We start from the raw sequence: 21,461 nt of genomic DNA on the forward strand, positions 1-21,461 counted from the left end.
TTCTTTGGCTTCTGGTTGTCAGAGCCTCCTAACTTTGCAAAAGTGTTCTTGTCCCTGTCTTTCTGGCCAGGCCCTATCCCCAGGAATGAGGTCCTAGTTGGGGGGGGGAGGGGGTGTGACACGTGGGGAGGTGCACTGATCTCCTGAGGCTTCCTGGAGGGTGTGAATTTTTCTCCCTTTCCATGCCCTCCTAAGGCAGCTCAGTGCAGATGAGTTTGTCCCTCTCGGGGAGTGTTCCTCCCAGGAAAAGGCAGACACTGCCTGGCTACAGTCACAGGAGGCTGGCAAGTGTGTGTGGGTCTCCAGCAGCTGGAAAAGGTTTGAGTCTCTTTGGCAGATGTTTGCTGTTCCAGGCACTTCATTAATATTGGAAACTAAACCCCTGACTACTCCTGACCAAAGTCTTACTTCTTGATTGACAGCTGGGGTGTGCTTCCTCCCACAGAAGCCCTTAACAGCCTGAGAGCAAGAGAAAGAGAGTGAAAAGAGGACGACAAGCAAAATGGGAAGTGGGCTAATGTCACTGCTAAAAAATAAAGCATGGAGGAAGGAGAGAGGAAGAGACTGACTCATTCAAGGAGAAAGACAAATTCAGTACGAATAGTTAAGAGTTGAAGTCCCACCATGGGCTTGCATCTGTCACACAGATTATATAATTATCCCAACTGTCACGCATTCATTTATTCATGACGCATTTACTCAGAACCTACTAATATACTGGTATTGGTGACACTAGCTGAATAATAACACACAGGGCCATCAGTTCATTGTCCAGTGGGTGAAATAGACATGCAAAAGACAACAGCACAGTAAAGGAACCCCTAAGATCCAGGTAGAAGAGCCGCGGAGGACAGCCTTGGGGAGTGGGGAAACTGCAGAGAGGAGGTGACATTTGAGGTGGGTCTTGAACTAGTTTTTCAGGCAGAGAAGGAGGGAGGGGACAGGGTGTGGAGGGCATTCCCACAAAGGGAACAGCTTGTGTAAAGGCATGGATTATGAAAGGCCAACCTTGTGAAGTTGGTATTCTGATGACTATTTACAAATGAAAAACCCGAGGCTCAGCTTTGTTTATAAGCAACAGAGAACTCAAGGCCCCAGACTCCAAGATCCGGAATCTCTCTCTTCACTACACCTGGGGACTCCGGCCCTCAGACCCTCTCTGAGACTTCCTGCCTCTGTGGTAGAAAATAGTAAAGATGGAAAATCCAAGGAGTTTAATCGAACTGTTTTTTTACTTCTTTAGCTATTTAAAACACTGCAGACTTCAAATCAAACGACAGTCTGCAGGAGAGTCTGAGCGAATTTTGTATGTGGTCGAATGAAAGCCGGCAGGAGTGAGGAGTGAGGGGGCTGCAGGGCGCTGCGCGCAGAGGCGAGGCCGATTCCGGCCGGGCGGCTGGGGCTTTGGCGCTGTCCCCGCCTGTGAGCTGCCTGCAGCTTTCTGTGTGGCAGCGCCGCGACACGGGGGCACAAGAGCGCGGCTCCAGATCGGGTCTGTAGAGAGGGAAGGAGGAGAAAGAAGGAAAGAAAGAGAAGGGAAGAAAGAAAAAGAGAAACTCGGATGGAATATGGGGAGAAGAAAAGGGAGGACAGAAGAGAGAAAAAAGAGAAGGGGGGAAGTTAGACAGAGGAGAGGAGGCCGAAAGGGCCGGGAACAGTGGGGGGAAGGGAGAGATGGGAGGGAGAAGAGGAAAGGAGTTAGTGGCGGGGAAAGGACTGGGAAGCCTGAGAGGGGAAAATAAGACTGGAGGGGGAGAAAAGAGGTTGAGGAAAAGGAGGGCAGAGCAAAGACAGGGCCCCGAATAGTGACCGAGAGCGCGCGCATTTTGTGAGCGCACGGCAAGGCCTGACAGAGTCCAAAAGGGTAACACTCAGGGTCGCCCGGTGTAACGGAGAGGCTGTCGCTCAGGCTCTGGGCCACAAGCGCTCGAGAACGCCTCGAAGTCCGCGCTGCCCGTGGAGTCGCGCCCACATCGCGCCATTCTCGAATGCCGCCAAACACTCCGTTTCTCGGCGGCTACCAATAGCTCCGCACTTGCCAGGGGAAAAATATGACTCCCCACCCAAGATTGTCCTTGGCGCGAACACTGCGCCCCTGGGACCCGTCCCCGGCTTGCTGCGCGGAACAGGCTCGTCGCCCGCGCCCGGGAGAAGCCCTGGGTCGAGGCGCCGGGCGGCGGTGCTGCGGCCGAGACGGGCGCGGTCCTCCGCCCCGCGCGGGACAGCGGACAGGCTGCCGGGGCCGTTCACCAGAGGCGGGGGCGCGCCAGGGTCACCCAGCCGCAGTTCTCGCGGGCCCCCGAGCTGCCACTGCATGGAGAAGGAGAATAAATGAAAACAATTCTAAAAGGAGAGGACGGGAGGAGAGGGGAGCCAGAGCACACACAAACACTTCGGTAATGAAGATCCTCCAAGATGCATTGGGGGCCATGTCTAATACTGGGCTCAGATTCGGTTATTACTGCCTATTTTCTCTAAGTGCCTAATTATTAGTTCTCCAGGTGTGCCCCTTCCCTCTGAGCTGAACCCCCGGCCCAGGCGCACGCGTCGACTTGCTTCCGCGCCACTCAGGCTCCTGGGCAAGCGGCTCCGCAGCAATCCCGCCGCGACTCCAGGAGGCTTCCAGGTTTTGAGCGAGATGTCGCCAGCCCCAAAATCGGTCTCGGAGAAATCCGCGTCTATAGTTCTCAACCTCCCTATCGTGCATTTTCCTTCCGGCCCCATGCACACGAATTCGGAGACAAAATCGTGGGAAACCGGCGCCACGGGGCGATTTCTGCCGACCGCGGGGCGCTGTGGCAGGACGCAGGCACCGCGAGCCGCCCCGGGAGCAGAGGCTGGCTGGGGGTACCCCTCGTCCACCAATTCCAGTTGAAAACAAAAGTTGGTGCAGATATTGAGTGGAATAGGCTCGGAGGTTAGGAGCCCAGAAGGAGGAAGGCAAATCACCTAATAAACACGTGTCTTCGTGGTTCCCCAAATCCTACGCGTCGGGAAGGACTCGGAGAACGAAAGCCGCGCTGCCGGGAGTCTCCGGCGCTGGGAGCAGCCGCGAAGGGGACCGACTGCCCGAGGGCCCACTGGCACCTTGGATTGCGCTGCGCTGGCCCTTCTGGCGACGAAAAAGTTTATGAACAGAGTTTAAAGATAAAAAAGAACGCACACTTTTGTTGATTACTTTTTTCAAAAAAAAAAACCAGTTTATTATTGGGATAACGGACAAGGAAAGGGTCATTTACGGTTTGGGATCTCCGTGCTGCAGTCAAGTTTGCAAGCTCGGCGCAAACGCCCCATGCTCGGAGCGCGCGGGCTCGGCTCGCAGGGGACGAGACGGGAGGCCGTGGGGCTCGGGAGACGGCCCTTGGGGGTCCACGCGGGGAAGGAGAAAGGCACACTGTCCTGGGAGGGCGCCGGCTCTGTGGTTCGCAGTCTTGGGGGCCTCGGCGAGGACTCGACTTCTCTCTAGTAGGAGACCTGGACGTGCCCGCCTGCCAGGTTGCCGGCGGCGGGAGTGAGGCGCGGCAGTGGCAACACCCGCATGAAGGAGGTGCGCTTGGGACGCGGCCCGGAGCAGCTGTCCGCCAGGACCTGGCCCGCAGGCGGGGGCGGTGCGCGCTCCCCGCACCGCGCGCACACAGGAGCGCGCACACTCTGCACACACACCTGGAGCTTGTCCCAGGAGGGGGGCGGGGAGGAAAGCCAAAGCGAGTGTCTTAAAATAGAGAGGCAGGCAGAGGAGCGCGAGACACTGAGAGGCGGGACGAGGCGAGCGAGAGCGGCGGGCACGAGGCGCGCAGGTCCGCGCCCCGGTTGCACAGGCGGGCAGGGCGGGGTGGGCGCCGACGCCCCTCGGCGGCCGGCCCTCGGCGCGACTCCGCACAGGGCCCTGCAGGAAGCGCGCGCTGATTGACAGCTGCGCTGTCCCAAAAAGGCTCCGCGAAGATGCTGATCTGCGGGTGGGTCTAGACGCGCGGCCGGCACGCCCGGTGCCCGCTCCCCTCCGCGCGCCTCCCGAGCCCCGCTGCCTCCCCGGCTGCCCAGGAGCCGGGCTGAAGCTCCCGCGGGCGCCAGCCCCTGCGGCCCCGGCCGGCCGGGCACTCGCAGCCGCGCTCGGGCCGGCGGGCGCTCGCCCCGGCTCACCATGCACTGCCACGCGGAGCTGAGGCTGAGCTCGCCCGGCCAGCTCAAAGCAGCCAGGCGGCGCTACAAGACTTTCATGATCGACGAGATTCTCTCCAAGGAGACCTGTGACTACTTTGAGAAACTTTCCCTCTACTCCGTGTGCCCGTCGCTGGTCGTGCGACCCAAGCCCCTGCATTCCTGTACCGGTAAGACGCCCTGCATTCCTGTACCGGGGGATTAGTGAGGTGCGGTGGCTTTCCCGTCCGTTTCGGGCGTTTCACCGCCTCTGTCCTCGCACCCGAGGGCGAGAGGAAGGGGCCCGGGGATTCTTTTCCTGTGCCCATGCAAAGGGACTAGATTCGTCAGCAGCGGGATTGCAAAGGCGTTTGCAACCTGGGAAGGGCCAGGCTTGGTGTCCAAGGCAAGGGTGGAAATGAAGTGAAGGCGGCGAGCCCCTAAGAGTGGGCCGCTGGTGCAACGCCTGCTGATCCTGCTCGCCGGAGACCGCTTCCTCCTTCCCAGCGCCGAAGTGGTTCAGTCCAAAAGTTCAAACACGACCAGGGCCAGCGCCTAAATCATTGTTTCAGGAAGTAGCGTTGCTTCTCACCTTGAGTTAACTTGTCCGACCTCCTCCGGGCTCCACGGGGAATTTTATAAGTAAATCAGTATCCTAAAGCTCTCAACAAACTCCTGAATTCACTGAACTTTACTTAGAAGGCTCTCCCTCTGGAGAAGTAGTTCTGGAATACGTCGCCTTGTGGTGCAAGCTGAGGAGGTCAACCCCCGTTTTTTTTTTTAAGTGACTAAAATACAACAGAGATAAAAACATTCCTCAAATCTGGTTTCCTTTATCCACAAGAGATGAGGCCGATAATAAAGATAAAGTGCACTTAATAAATATATTGAAAAAACCCTAGGTTTATGCAGAAAATAAATCCAAAGGTATTTTTTAAACGTTGACTATATTAAGAGAAGTTACAAATTTCAAAGTGCCCTGGCATTCTAAGGATTTATCAAAATGTAGGTATAGCAAAAATAGAAGTTGAGGCAATTTTTATCAAAAAAGTTATTGACTATGCTTTCAACTAAAGGAGACATTTAGTATTTCCAAACCAAAAGAACCTTTGAGGTTATGTTTGTTGCATGGGTGGCATGAAGTAAATTAATTTAATTATACTTACATTGAAAAAATAAAGTGAAGAACTAACAGTGTTTTTTTTTAAATCTTTTATTGAGGTCATATTGGCTTACAACATTGTGTAAATTTCAGGTGTACATCACTATATTTCAGTTTCTGTATAGATGCTAGGCAGTATCTTTGAAAGACATTTTTGGAACATTCAGGCCAAAAGCTTCTAGTGCACGTGCACGATGCTTGGAATCCTGTATTTTCTGTTGGTTCTGTTGATAGTCCCTATAGGACAATCAGTGAATATGTATGTAAACACATACAGTAAAGTTCTTTTAAAAAACCAAGATGTTTCTACATGTATTTGGTTATAAAAATACTGTATTCAGTTGCACCTTTGTAAAATAAGTTTTGTCTGTAAGGTGGAATTAGGCCTGCTCGCTCGTAACAAGACTCGTAATACTGAATTTTAAAAACCAAGAAATATACAAAACAAGAAACAAACAAGAAGTTTTAGAAACAAGATCGATATCCTTAACATTGATATTTTACGTTTAGTTGCGTCTGCTATGTGTAGACCTTGGATGAGTAGTCTGCGTTTATATTGGAAAGGGGAGGCAGGCTGAATCTTGTTTTGAGCGTAAGTAAGTATTTGCTACAATAATTCGAATCCCTTTGAGGAAAAAGAGAAGATCCCCTTTAATCACAAATCTCAATGCACCCTGCTCAGACATTGCCTACTTGGAGGTTCCCTGGACAGAAGAGAACAACTTCTCCTGAACGCACAGGTGCAGAGGAGTGCTGGCAGAAGTTCTAGTGCCTTTTGCCCTGCTTTGACTGATTTGAGGCCGCTTCTCCTGGCTTTGAGCAGTCATAGAATTGGATCATAGAAGAAAACATACTGGAAAAAGAGTAATAAATAGCCTCAGAAAACAGTGATCCAGTCATCAGTCGAGGCTGAGTAAGTTCAGTGTTTAATTGAACCTTGTGTGGGAAATAAATCAGAGGAAAATAACATCATTCATATGTAGTTGTGTGAGTGTTAACGGTGAATTGCACATATGTCACAAACTAGAAGTCTTGCTCGATCTTGAGCTTTTGAAATTCATCGATGGGTTGTGGGAGGGCGTGGTTCTTGGCGATGGTTTTCTTGCCCCATCGTTCCAGTGCTTGCTTTCTTGAGATTGTTTTTTTGCAAATGTGTTGTGATTTTGCTCTAGTTGAGATTTAAAACATAGAAAGTGGGATTTGCCAGTGGAATTAAACCCGTAAAAACTGGCTACAATAGTCGCTGCTTTCGGATCATAAGCCTTCAGTGGGTTTACGGTTACAGTTCGAGCCTTACACGTATCAGATCATGGGAATCCCATTAGTGACTCCTCAAGGGTTTTGCAAATACCATACTTTCAAAGCATTTTTGTTGTTTTTAACAGTTATGTTCAAGACAAAAAATCTTGGATTGGGTGAACGTAGTATTTTTTTTATTAATTAAAAACCAGCAAGAAGTTGCTGGCATCCATAATGAAACTACATAGATATTTTTTGCCTGGTAGAGATAAATATTTAGCACTTTTAGTGGAACCAGTGCATAAAAAGTTCCAATCAAGTGAAAGGCATAAATTGAAACTAAAATTCCTGAGCTTTCTCGTCCTTTGGTTTGCAGTTTTAAGATTTAAATAACTAATAGAAGTGAACTTTGTCAGGTAAAATAATGAAAACTAAGATAAAAGTTACCACGCTGCACAGTAAGTATGTAAAATTGGGGTGGAAAGAAAGCTAGGGCGTTTAAAAAGCCTCTACATAATTAAAGTTTCCATGTTGCTTAGATTTAGCAGTCTCAGTGTCAATGTGTGATACCAAATCTCCTCAGGCAGGAGAGCATGTATTCAAGTAAACTGAGAAATGGAAACGTTTTTCATCAGGCAAATAATCACCTGAGCAGTAATTTATTATTAGACACTCTAACCTTGATGGAATTCTCATCTTCAAAACAATTGCTCATGTTGACAGGCCCTTTCTTATTATAAATGCAGTACTTTTAATCTACAAAGCTGTCTCTAAATTTATTTGTTTCTCAATAAATCTCCTACATCATGTAACAGACATTGAGAACGGGAATCCTTTCCTTTTAAGCCAAACTAAAGGAATGTTTGCCATTAAATTTAAAATAAAATTTGAAAAACTAACCCTGAAGAGAGCCTCCATTTGAAAACAGTTTTGTTATTCAGACCATTAATGAGATGTGGAATATGCTTAGAATTAATTTAGTAATAACATGTTGGTCTTTTTTAAAAATCTGAGAACAGTAATCCTCATTCAGAATGGAAATATATTGCCATTTAGAAATCGGTAACAATCTCTCATAAACACTGGAACATTGACAGTGATTGAGGGCCAGAAATACAGCACAGTTTATGGTATCGTAAATACCATTTGCCTCTCAAGTGCATTGTTTTATTTTTCTGGTTGCGATTAATGTTTCTTGGTAGAAGAGTCACTTGAAAAACCTGGCTTCTCAGGACAGAATAAATTGCAGATGTATCGGCACGGTCATTTTTGAAGGATCTTTCTTTCAGTTTGATCTTTAGAAACAGGCAGTTTCTAAATTTGAGAGGTATTTGGAAAAAATGAGTAACTTGCTTCACAAAAACAAGGATGTAACAATTTACCTAACCTCGGGTAATTAATTACAACCTGGAATCACCCTGGCCTTGCACATGCACGTAGGGAAGGCGATTGTAGATATTTGGACATTTTACAGCCTGTGGCCAGCACTCGCCTTTTATTTACTCCACTAAAACCTGTAGTCTGGTTCCTCTCCCCTTCTCTGGCAGAGTGGCTCTGCCGAATCTCTTGGTGACCTTCGGTGGCCAGTCTTCCAGAGCTGACTGTTGAGATATAGAGCTGGAAGGGAGCACGGAGATTATAGACGACTCTCCCCAAGTAGAAGATACCTTTTTTGCTAAGTGCTCGAGTCACGTCAGTGCCTGAACATAGTTTCAGTCCATGCTCTACACCACTGCCCTTCTTGTGAGGGTGCTCAGAACTCAGGAGGACTTTTCCAACTGGGTTGCACACCTGGGAGACAAGTGTATAGTCACACCCAAGGGATAATCAACCAGGCAATTAAAAGGGGCATTTGGAGAAGGATGTTTATCTTAGGAGGTGGCATTGAGAACATTTTATCCTTTGGTGGGTCCACAAGAAACTAGTTCTTTGGGGTGGTGTCCTTGGGTTCATTTTTATCACAAAGATTGGGCATCCTCCCAGTGACAAATGGAACGAGGTGTGGACCTATATAGTGGCTTCTTTGGGAGTCAGGGAGCCGGCTGCTGCTGCATGGAGTGGGCTCCAGGAAGTTCCCAAATCTCGGCTCGCAAGGTCTTTTGTGGGAGCCTGAAACCTGTAGGATCTTAGGAACCTCGGAGTTGGGCCTGGAATGTTGAAGGACAAATGTAAACTGGGGTTTGGGAAAATGATCGTTATCAACAAGCATTTGTATTTCTGCCAGAGGCAAATAGGCTTTTGTTACAATTACTCATAACAGCTTCTGTTCCCATTCGAAGGGTAAATACATCGAGGGATGCACAGGATACGGGACTCAGCTAGGATTAAAATATGTTTGGAGCTGAGCTCTTTTGGGATCCCCAGCTGTTGTCTCATCGCCTCTTAAATTGTATAACTCCTTTGGTAAATAGAGAGGCTGAGGGATTCCCTAGGAGTCAGTTTTAACGAGTGAATAGTTCATTAGTAGTTTCTTCTCTGGCTCTGATTTTTCTAACAGTAAATGAGAAAATGACTAGAAATTTAGTTCACAAGTTAAAGTGCCTCTCCAAGTGTCTATAATCTTCAGCATCATTTCATTCAATAATTTCATTCAACAAATATTTACACTTGCTTGGTGATGGCACTGTTATTGTGTCTATTATTTTTAAGTTTATTCTGAATCTTGACTAACAGTTGGGATATTTAAAAAATTTCTCTAAACTGTTTGTAGAACCACTCACAAGCCTGTCTTTGTCGTTCGCTGGAGCCCACGACAGGCACTTTGGAATTGGGATGCGGAACACGGTGACAACTTGATACTTTTGCTCACCATATGGAGTTTTCTCTTCAAAATCCACACAAAGGGTGTAAAACCAGCAAAATTGTCATGTTCACCTCCCTAAGTACAACTCAAATGAAATTGTATATATAGGAACTCTTTTATGAAGCCAGTTTCCTACAGATATGCTAGTGTCCTTGTCGCTTGTACCTGTGGATTGAAAACTGAATTTGCGATACAAGCGTGGATGGTATGAAGTTGCTCATTTTAACACACCTCAGGAATCTAAGTGAAAAGATGGTTGAGTTTAATATATCCCAGGAATCCGTATGAAAAGCAGCAAGGACTGTAACGTGTTGTTTAAATTGTAAAGAGAGATTAAAATGAAAAGAAGGAAGGAATAGGGAAAAAGAAAAAGAGTGGGTTTCTTTGAAACTCTCAAAGCCGCTCGATTCAGCTTGTACGTAGCCCGGTGGCCCTCAGCGTGGCTGTGGGCAGAACAAAGGTGCCTTCTGAACGTCTGCGGTCAGGGCACGGAGAGTGAAAACGCTGCTTTTACTTGGACACATGCTGGGGCCCCTTAAGGGAAGAGACCCAGAGCCTGGCCCTGCCCAGCACTTAGCGTTCACTGTGGAGGACTGAATAAATGTAAGCCAGAAGCATTTTTAGCTGTTATTCACACTTTCTTTTGAGCTCAGGGAGGAAGAGGCACAGAGATGAATGCTAGGTGGGTCACATGGTCCCAGGCTCCCCGTTTGTATGAAGCCTGTGAACTTGTGTGGGTTGTGGCGCCTGCCCCGCCATACCCGCGCCTTGTCCTGCTCCAGAGTGACGTTAAATTGGGCCCTGTAGCTAAGTCTGTTGACAAACTCTTACCTGGAATACGGTTAGAGGGCTGCGAGGATTTGGATGAGATGTTTAGAGTCAAGCCTTGTTTTACGTTCTCTTTTGGGGAATACTTCTTTACCTTCCTGTCTCGTGGAGCTGGTGTTTTTCGTGTGGCACCAGAGGTGAACCCCACACCCACGGCCGGGTTGGCCTTCTTCTAACTGAGAGCTTCCTGGAGCCCACGGGCGCTCACAGAACTGTCACGAGCAGCCCTGCTGCCAGCGGCACACTTCTCTTGGAAGCAGCAGGACAAAGAGAAAACAAGAAGAGAAGACTGAGGATATTCAGGGGAAAACTCTCCATGTGTGGTGAAGCCCCTCTGTCCTGCCTGGCCGGGACCTGCTTCTGTTTTAGCTGCCTGTGAGGGTGGAAAGGTTGTTTCCTCCTCCACAGCATGGACGACAAGATTAGAATTGGCATTAGAACGTATTAATAGTGGGGTTCAGATCAGGACCTTGTGCAAAGTTGGTGGTATTAACAAAATAAATACAATGGTTCCAGGAAGACAGGGTTGTTGTTTGTTTGTTTGTTTTTTACCCAGAAAACTTTGCAAACCCTCAGGATTCCATTTATTTTTATTGCAGTTTAATAACAGTTAGAAAAAGAAATGTCTTGTTAAAATTAATGCTCTAAATAAAAACACAGTTAATTTTCCATTACAGCGTCTAATTACTCATCATCACCGCGGCATTTTTATATGGCAGTTTAACTTCTTGAAAGTGGAAACTTGGCACACATTTAGGGAAGAATGCTGTGCACCCCGATACACATCAGAAGATGGTTTAATTGTATTTGGGCTGGAGTCGACTCTTATACATTATTGCTCTGAAGAAGTCAGGAGGATAGAGGGCGTCTTTCTTTAGTTGCTAAGGCTAATCTCTGGTTTCTTTTGTGCCAGTTGAAATTAAATATGGAGGGAGATAATTCTGAATGTTAGATGATATACAAGTACATCTGAAAAGGGACCCTGCCAGTCACCAGTTGAAGCTGAGGCAGGACTACTTGATAGGCCTGGGGGACAGCTATATATGTTTTCTGACTCCACTGGCAGAGTTCATAAAGATGACCATGGGCTTTCTCCAAGAAAAGGTTAGGATGCAACTGAATAGAAGCCAATCTGAGAGGATCTCAACACCAGACCAAATATGTTAAGGGTCCAAGTAGAGAAGCTTATGCGGTTCCTTTTTGTTGCATCTCTCTAGCTTACCAACATGTCCTTGGGAGTGTGTTCTTCTGGATATTGGGGGTAGATAAGTATTTTCACAGTGTACATGAAATAGGATTGGCTTCACTTGGGTGGTATCAGTGGACTTTTGGCCATTATTAAGAAAAACAACTTCTGTGTGTGAAAAGTGGTTTGATGATTGTCATTTTGCTTTTCTTACTCAAGGATCGCTTATGACATGTGGGGAAATGGAATGGTCTTGGGCCTGGTGGAATCTCGCAAAGTCATGGCTCTGCTTCCCTCGCAGGAACGCCCACCAGCGCCCTAATGCTGACGCACCTGCCATCTCCACCATCCACCTCCCGCTCCCTGCAGTTCTTTTCACTCTGTAACTTAACCATTGTTGAAATTCAGGATCTTGGTCATTTCACAGACGAGGTGACAGCCACCTGTGGATTGAAGGAAGTGCATCTTCAATGTTTAGTTTAAGCAATATCTAGGGGAATCAGTTTTCCACTTTTCCTCATGGTAGCTTAAAACAACGGAGTCTGAATATTATGTCTCTGTATTGTGGGGAAATAGCCTGGCCAAGGAGAGTTGCTGAGACTCCTCAACCTGAAACCTGCATGCTTATCCCAAAGGGAGCTACAAATTTTTCAGAAATGCTAGAAATACTTTACACCCTGAAATTTCTTATTCTTATACCTAACAATAATAGAAAGAGTGACTATTTTTTTGAGTGCCTACCGTGTAATAGGCTCTGGTCTAAGTCTTTATGATCAGCTTTGAATCATCCCTAAAGAGAGAGGTATTATTAGCTCCGCTTTACTGATGGGAAGCTGAGAAGTTAAGTAACTCTCCCAAAGTCACAGAATATATAAAGATCTCTTACAAAGCAATGAGGAAAAAGGCAAGTAGAAAAACTGGCAGTTCATAGAAATGAAGATCTAGATGGCCACTAAACCTGAAGGGATGTCCTGCCTCACTGGTAATCGGGAAAATGCAAATTAAAATGAGATAACCATTTCACACCCATCAGATAGACAAAAGTGAAAGAATGGCAGAGGAGGGTTGATTGATGACAAGGATGTGGAGCAACAGACATTCTCACACACTGATGGTGGGAGGAGTATTTGGCGCAGTTACCTTGGAGAGCCGTGTGGCAACACCAGTCAAGCTGCAGATACGCACGTACCCTGCACCTCAGTGCTTCCAGCTCTGTGTTTGTGCCTTGAGAAGTCATTTTATATGTGCAAAAAGGACACGTATAAGAATGCTCATTTCTGTGTTATGATAGCGAAAGATCTAAAACAATCTAACTGCCTTTCAGAAGGAAAAAAGATAAAATCATATGTGCTATATTCATGCAATGAAATTCGATGTGGTGATGAAAAGAAATGAGCCAAATCTACTTGTATTGATATGGTTTTTAGAAATATAGTTTTAAAACTATAAAAAGTTTTAGAAATATAAGTATCAAGTTGTAGATTGATACTTATAGTCTGATACCATTTATGTAAATGCTTGAAAACATGCAAACTAATACTATATATTGTTTAAGGAGGAAAGGGCATGGGATGGGGACGGCTACCCACAGGTGTTTATTTTCCTGTGTAATAATTCATTTATTAAGGAAAAGAAAAATCCTGATGTAAATATGGCCAAGCATTAAGAGTTGACAAAGCTTGGTCATGGGTTCACAGTTGTTCGTTACATTATTCTTTGTACTTTTCTGTATGTTTGAAATTTTTTGTAATATAAACATTGAGAAATGATAGTATGGGAGACCCCACATATCTATTAAACTCTTAATCTTGTGGAACTTTTGATGGCTTTCTTAATAGCTTTCCTATCCAAAACAGAAGCTTTTAAATACAGAGCTGCTTGTACACAGTCTCACAGTGGGGAAGTAAGAACACTTTATAATTAGACATGTGTACAACTCACACTAAAACAATACTGTGCCTTCTGAGATTGGCTCTTGGCCCACACATCCCTCCCTGGCTGGGTGGGGATATTATTTATCACCAAGATGACTGCTCTTCTCCCAAGTAATGCTTTGGCGCATGAGTAAACAGTGTCTGAGCTAGAAGGAATTGCTGGTGAAGTGTGTGTTTGTTTGTTTTTCCAAATATACGTCAATAATCATACAAGCAAGAGTCATTAGGTTTTTTTCCCTTCTTAACGAATTTTAGCATCACAATAAATTGCCCTTGATTGCATCTTGCTTTCATCTGCATTTGCTGAGGTGCTGTATCACCCGTGGCCTTTGACCAGTGATCCATTGTTATTGACAATTTAACTTAAAAAAATTGTCTAGGAGCAGCTGTGAATACCAAAGAATCTAAAAATGTTAAAATGTAGCTTCTTCGCAGGGAAGAAGAATGTTGATATTGGCATCTAAGCTGGCTGAGTTCTCTTTATATTCTGTAACCATGATTTGATTTTAAACTTTATTGGGTGTGTGTTATCAGGATCGTTAGGGAGGGATGGAACCGTTACCATAGTGACCGCACAGAGAGCTGTCTGTGTGGGATAATAAATGGTCATCCTGTGGTTTGGAGCAGTTAACCTGGACCACGTGATTCTACAATGACAACTGGGGTGGCAGATGCTTTGTTCAGCCTCTCTTTACAGCCAAGACTTTTTTTTTCTTTGCAACATAGTTCCGATTTAGAAATATTGCTTTAAGACATTTTGACAAAAATGTAGCCCTCTGGGAGCTCTGTCTTTCTGTGTCCCTTCGGAAAGAAAGTGCTCCTTAGTTTGTACCGTCAAGTTTGCTGGAGCCTTTCCCCTCCTAGAGCACACCTGTCTGCCTGAATGCGTACACGAGCAGAGAAGGGAATACATCAGAGCCGCCTAGGGCCCACGCCCACCCAGACCATCTAGAGCGAGTGTTGTACTTCTTTGGTGCTTGGCAGTGCAGCCACAGTCAGCAGGAATTAATGACCACATCTAGAGGATTGTGGCCAAGTGGACATGACTGAAAGGACGGTGGCTTTATCAGATTTGTTGCCAGTGAGCACACTGTCACGGGTTGCAGGAGCAACTCCTTCTGCGTCTTATCTTCCCAGAGAGATGCACGAGCTGGCTGGGGTGAATCACACGGGCGGAAACTTTCGCTTGTGTCTTACTGTGTCGACCTCCTGGATCTCTTCGGTGAAATCTGACTCCTCATAAAATGGACCAGCTATGCTCGAGGCTGTGAATGGAGGAAACATCATCAAGAAAGACGTTCTGAAGAGCTGTTGTGCGACTGTATAAGTAAGATAAAACGCAGAAGGACTTGCTCCTGCGACCTGTGACAGTCTGTTCACTGGCAACAAATCTGACGGATCCCCGTTGGATCTTTGGGAAAAGACAAGTGAGGGTTTAGGATATTTATGGTAACTTTTAGCAAGTTTCACTGAGGGAGAGAGGGGAATATATTTTAATGAAGTTCCCATTCAAGTCCTTTCTTTTTCAGGACTGAAAATTTTACTGAAGTATTTGGTAAATCACCCGAGGGGAGATTTTTTGGGAGGATGTTGTTAATTTTGTTATCCCTGGATATCATGGCAACTCATTATTGCTCTTACCACGTTAGACAGCTGTGTATCTTGGAAGCATGTTTCAATCCGCAGTTTAGAGCACAGCATAGGGAAACGTCCTATTGGAGTGCTGATTGTTGGTGTTTGTTTTTTTTACTGGGACATTGAGCCTTGGCAGTTAGAACAATTAGCTGCATAAACAATGTGTTTCACTTTTTCAAGAGCTGCAAAATAGAAATAACAATACTTATAAATGGTAACTGTGCCAGGCACAAGATACTTGTCTGCATTAAGGCATTTAAACTAAATGGAGACCCTATATGAAATACTTATTATTATCACTGCTTTTCAGGTGAGGAAAGTGAAACTCAGGGAGGTTAAGAAATAGCAACAAAATCATATGAATAAGTGGCAGAGTTGAGACTGGAACTCAGGTCTGTCTCTTTCAACATGAAGATCCGTACTATATATAGTCATATGAAAGTATGTAGATGAGAAGTCGAATCTGTCCCTTTCCATGCAGGCTCCATGCTGTATCTAAAGCAAGGTCCAGTGAATATGCCAGCTCAGTAGGAATTTATTCTGAACCTATTCCTCCTTTACACATATTTATAATGATTTAATGTGTGCCGGTCCGTCTGTCGTTTCCTGTGCTGTTTGGGTTTCTGAATGATTCCAGACCAATCCTAAGGGGCAGTGCTGTCTTTGGAGGAAGTGAGGTAGCTGGGAAACTGTGGACCTGCTGCCTCTAGCTGTGCGATGCTGAATTCGTCTCATTGCCTCTGGATGTCAGGGTCCTTAACTGTGTGACATTCCCAAGGCTTCTTTGGTCAGGTAGTTCCATGAGCTGTGGTTCTCAGAATAAAGCTTTTCTGTGGGAGTCAAGGATGGAATTCCCATTCATTCATTCATTCATTTATTATTGTGAACCGGAGAGAAAATGCTTAATAACTCAGTGTCAGTCAATTGCCGTGAGAGTTAAAACTTGGAATATTTTTCATGAAATATTATTAAGTTTAGTGAAAAAAATTTAGCCATTTGTTTGGCATCACTTAAACGAAAGAATAAGAGAGTAATTTTTTCACATTATATCTAGTCGGGCTGGGCTGGGTTCTGAGAATCTCTGTGTTTAAAAAGCAATTATAATGATTATAATGAGAAGTCAAGTTTGGGAACCACTAAAGTGTAGATAGCTTAAATACGAGATTGATGTAATTTACGCCCTATGACAAATATATGGAGCCATTTAGTGGAGAGATCCTAGTGTATGGATTTTGAGTCAGATAATCCTGGGTTTATTTGCATTCTATTGTCTGTGTGACCTTAGGCAAGTCGTTTAACCTCTGTAACACTCAATTTCCTCATCTATAAAAGGAAGATAATAATGACTACCTATTAGGGTTAGTCATGGAGGTTAAATGAGATAATGTTTATAAAGCTCTTAGCATGGTTCCTGGCACGTAAGTGCTCAGTAATTGATAGCTTCTATTAAAAATAATTATCTTATAATAATAACCTCATCTGGGTTGACTGAAGCACAGCTCTTTAGAGAAAGATCATTATTCTTGGTGAATTAAACTCAAGAAAAATTAAGTAACTTTAAAAAACCACTTCTCTCTGGGGCGTGCCATGGGTTATGTCATTGGACTAGCTGCCTCGTAAGGCCTCTTGCAACCTGGGTGGTCTGGGAGCTGTTTAAGTTCAAGTCTTCATGAATTGGTGTGTTTCATTGCCCCCACCTTTCTGTTTTTTAATGTGAATTCAGAATTTTGTAAATTTATAAATGAGTGACACAAACAGGTCAGTGCTACAGCATCACAAAATGTGCTTTGTTTATTTATTTTTTACAAGAGTTGCACAGGATTAATTACCCCTAGGAAATGTCTCATCATGCAGCTGTGTATCTCAGGAACTGTTTTAGAAAAGTGGTAGAATTTCTCAACAAGTTTAATTTCTTTTCTTCTTTGAAGAGTAGAGTTAAGAATAACCTTTTTTTAAGAAAGAGAATATTCTTATTCTCTTATTTCAGAGTACTGAGAGAGAAAAATAATTCAATGGAAACCTTTTCTTGTTGGGAGTGTGGGACAATTATTTGTTTGGGGGACAATCATCGTCCTAGGATATTATTGGGTCTGTGATTCAGAGGGAGTTGCAGATGAAGCCCGTTTAACAGCTTTTAGATTGCTGGTGGGGCTCATTCACAGTTGTGTTCTCAGTGGTGCTGATGCCCATCGTGAAGAAGGGGCTGCGTGGACAGGAGTTCTGCATGAATGTTTCCTGGAATTGTGTTTCAGCAGTCACTGGTGTCTTAGGAAGTCAACTATCTGCTGATGAAATACTTTAATTGGGGAATCCCCTCCACAGTGTGAGGAAAATTCTCTTGATGAGTCATCCCCTTCCCTGGTGAGCAGGAAGCCCCAGTGAACAGGGTGGTACCTCTGTCCCACCATTGGTAATGAAGGTTCTTGCTAGCAATCTCTAGTGATGTTATCCGAGTTCGGTGGGTGAGGGCCAGGCAGAAGCAGGTGGGGCAGGGCGTGTGGTTGGGTCATCGTGGCTGCTGTGGAGCTGTGCTGATTGGTGTAGAGAGGATTGACTTGGTCGCCTGGGTTCCTCAGAACTATTGTTGAAGTAGGACTCAGTTGAAGATATGGATCTTTGGCAGCTTTTTGAGAATATTCTGACCAACCAACGAATTGAGAGAAGCAAGGTGCACATGTTATATTCCTGTAGGAGGGGGAGTAGGCAGGAATGAGGGGGACGTGGCGAGGGGGCAGGAGCGCTGGCGAGTTGGGGAAGAAGAGTCAGGGTAAGGACACAAGTTATTCGACTGAAGTGTGGGTCCTTACATGCTTGTTCGGCATTTGTTGTCCCATTAAGAAAGCAAATTTAAAAATGAGAATGGAATGTTTCATTTTGGAAATTGCCCTGTGAGTACGTGCTTATAATCAGAGGCGTTCCTCATAACTGACAGCAGTCGATAACTTCTGATTGGGCAATGGCCTGCCCAGTTGCCTAATTATCATATGTATTAATGACGCATTAAAGAATTTCATCATGTTGGGTCGCAAGAGATCATTATTGTTAAAGCACAGTGATGGTATTCATGCAGTGCCTGCAGGACCTTGCCTGCGCTTGATGTCAGGAGGCAGAGTTCAAATTGGAAATCCTGTCAGAAAACCTCTCTCTTGGGCCCTCCACTGACTCGTTCTGTGACATTTCAGTGCCTCAGTTTCTGCTATTGAGAAAACAGACCTACCTCCCCAGTGTGTTGGGGAAGAGTGATTGCTCAAGGAATATTAATTTAATGCTTTGAAAAGATAAAATAGGGTGAACATGCAAAGACAATGTGAGGGAATCTGTGTCGTATCAGGGGAATTACATATATTGCTGTGTTTTTCTAGACAGCTAGACCAGAGGCAGGCCAAATTGGGCCTACCACCTGTTTTTCTACTGCCGTGAGCTAAGAATGGTTTTTACACTTGTAAATGGGAGAAAAGAAATCAAAAGAAGAATAATATTTCTTGACATGTGAAAATTATATGCAGTCCAGCTACTGGTGTCCTTAGGTTTATTGGAGCGCAGCCATGCTGTTTGATTACATGCTGTCTTTGGTGACTTTCGTGCTTCAACAGCAGAGGTGACTAGTTTCAACAGAGGCAGTGTGGCCCACAAAACCTAAAATACTTACTCTCTGGCCATTTATAGGAAAAGTGTGCAAACCCTTGAACTAGACTCTTGGAAGCAGGTTGTGAAATAAGGTTATTACTGATCCACAACATATGATGTCATTCTAGGCCGCAAAAATACCACCTTTGATTCATCACAGACCAGGGTTCTGCTGTCATCGTGTGATGTGTGAAAGGCCTGAAAGTGGGGGGTTAGTGGGGAATTTTGCAAGGACGCTCTTAAATTGGGATCAGGCTCTTGGATAAATTTCTAAACCTGTCTAGAATTAACACAAGATTTTTCTGCACTAAGAGAAGGATCAAAAATATTTACAATAGGGGGCCGGCCAGGTGGTGTTTTGGTTTTAAGTTCATGCACTCCACGTCGGCAACCCAAAGTTCATGGTTTCAGATCCCGGGCATGGATGTACACACTGTTCATCAAGCCATGCTTTGGTGGCGTCCCACATACGAAGTAGAGGAAGATTGGCACAGACGATCTTCCTCACCAATATATATATATTTATAATAACCTGATATATGTTTATAATAACATGATTGGGATTCAACTGAATTTTGGGGGCTTTACTTTGCTGTTCCAACCCTCATTGGTTTTCCCAGAGGAAATCCAAGGATGACAATTTATGAAAGGCTGGGAGTATCAAAATTACTGACATTTTTCAGTTTGAGGTTTGGGTGACATTTTATATGCTTCTTACTTGACTTTAATTTGTTGCCCATCCCTTGAAATAGTAGTAATAAAAATAAAAGTTAGTCACATTACACAGCCCCACCCAGAAGGGTTTGCATAGAGGGTAAAGGACTTAATTGCAGTCATACATTCTGCTGTGGAAATGCACATCTATATGTACCTGCTGGAATTTTCAGCTATTCAGGGTCGGGCTACCAGACCTTTCAGGAAGGATGAAGCATCGTTCACTCGGTGCCTCAGTTGCTCTCTTTTTTTCATTTAGGTGCTTGGGTTATTAGGGTGAGGCTTCAAGTGTCCCAGGCAGCCTTTGAGCTTATGAAGGCATTAGGAAGTGGGAGAGGTCGAGTTCATTGGCTATAACTTCTATCCATTGTTGGGTTTGCCACTAGGCTGAGAACCCTTTGGGTTTAGCCCTTCACACTAAAATGGACTTGGAGAGGCGTGTGCCCAAGTGGAAGGGAGATTAACTTCAGAGGAAGAAATTACTGATGTTGCTAGATAAAATTCTACCTCAAAGAGAAGTGTATGTGGTACATGCTACATCTGATTTTCTTAATCGGAGATGAAGTTCACAAAATGCCAAGAATAGTAAAATAAATATAAAAACAAAAATAAATATAATCGCAAACACTTATGTAATACTTACTGCATACCAGGCACTGCTCTGAATTGCTTAGGTGAATTAACTTATCTAATTCCTCAGTCATGTGAGATGCTATTATTCTTCTCATTCAACAGACGAGGAAGCAGATGGGAGAGGAGAGAGGCCCCCTGGGGGGGATGGTACGGAAGAGGAGAGGAGACGGAAATAACATTCTAGGTCGTATAGAGATTAACTACATTAAAGAATAATCTCTGATTTCGACGATGGTAACATAGAAACAAAAAAGCCTCCTCAAAACATATGGGTGGAGGAGCAGAGGAGAAATCCAGACCTTGTCACACAGAGGCAACTCTGTTGCCTAATTTGGGGCTGAGATTCCTGAGAATTTCTTGTTTTTAAACCTGTGGTCCTGGGTACAGAGTAGATCTCTGGCAATATTTAAAAATTTTTTCTGATTTTCTTTTATTATGACTCATTTGATTTTCCTTACCTAGTTCTGTATTTCTAGGCTGTAAAACTACCCCTTGAATGATTAGGACATATTTTTTCCCAAGGAGCAGTGAAGTGCTTCCATAGCTGAAGTCCCTAGAATGTGTTAGTGTGCAAATTTGTGAAGTGAGTTAATGATGGATGCAGTTCAATATTTTGTCCATTATGCTTTACTGCCTTAGGTACTGTTCCAGAATGGGTAGGGTTTAAATAAACTTTATCATATTGTTAATATTTTAAAGATTAAATGTTGGTAGCTAAAAATATTTATAAAATATATGTAGGATACAAAGAATCGCAATACAGTGAACACCTGTGCACCCACCACTCAGTTTAAGAAAAAGAACATTTCTTCAGAGATGCCCACTGCCCCTCCCTGACTCTGCCCACTTCTTCTCCCCCATTAGAGGTAGCCCAGGATCTCAGTTCTCTGTACCCTGCTTCTCTCTAGCTTTACCATGTGTTTGCATCCCTAAATCATATATTTAGCTGTGCTCATTTTTGAACTCTATATAAATGTACTCACCCTGCATGCACTTTTTGTGACTTGTGTTTTCACGTAGTATTGCATTTCCAAGATCCATCTATGTTCTGGGTAGCTGTGGTTCACTCAGTGTTTCATTGCTGTATAGTATCCAGTGTATAAATATAACACAATATATTACACTTTCTGTTGATAGACTTTCTGGATGTTTCCAATTTTTATTATAGATATTGCTGCTTTGAACATTCTTGTTAAATTCCTTTTTTAAAAACCAGTCATTAGAAGGACTCATTTAAATAGTTTTTCTATGAAAAGGATGGTCTTACAGTTTAATGAAAATATATCTATTCCTTGCACAGATAAATGGTAGTTTTTATTTTGGAACATGTACTACATATTAAATAGGTTTATTTTTAATTGCTTTTGGGGTTAATTTTTTCCAGAGTTGACTATGATTTGTGTATTTTATTTTCTAAACAAATCAAAACATTTATTGTAAAAAAATCACTGGAAAATAAGTCTGCCCAATTTACAGTAAAAGTTTTATAAGTATTTTAATTAAATAAGTTTGAAAATGCTAAATAATTTAAATTAGAATATAAAATATTTTCATCTCTAAATT

The 21,461-nt window shown here is 44.2% G+C and overlaps 1 protein-coding gene across 1 annotated transcript in view; it reads left to right on the forward strand.

Annotated features, from left to right (window-relative positions):
• Window positions 1-3,659: 3,659 nt before the first annotated feature.
• The window catches only part of BARX2 (BARX homeobox 2), a 69,143-nt gene continuing 51,341 nt past the window's right edge, over window positions 3,660-21,461 (forward strand). Inside the window, exon 1 of the mRNA XM_001502635.6 lies at window positions 3,660-4,328. Within this exon, the coding sequence (XP_001502685.2) occupies window positions 4,142-4,328 (187 nt within the window). The 5' untranslated portion in view covers window positions 3,660-4,141. The remainder of the gene's footprint in view (window positions 4,329-21,461) is intronic.

The sequence above is a fragment of the Equus caballus genome, chromosome 7 (assembly GCF_041296265.1).
Source record: "Equus caballus isolate H_3958 breed thoroughbred chromosome 7, TB-T2T, whole genome shotgun sequence".
Taxonomy (NCBI): Eukaryota; Metazoa; Chordata; class Mammalia; order Perissodactyla; family Equidae; genus Equus; species Equus caballus.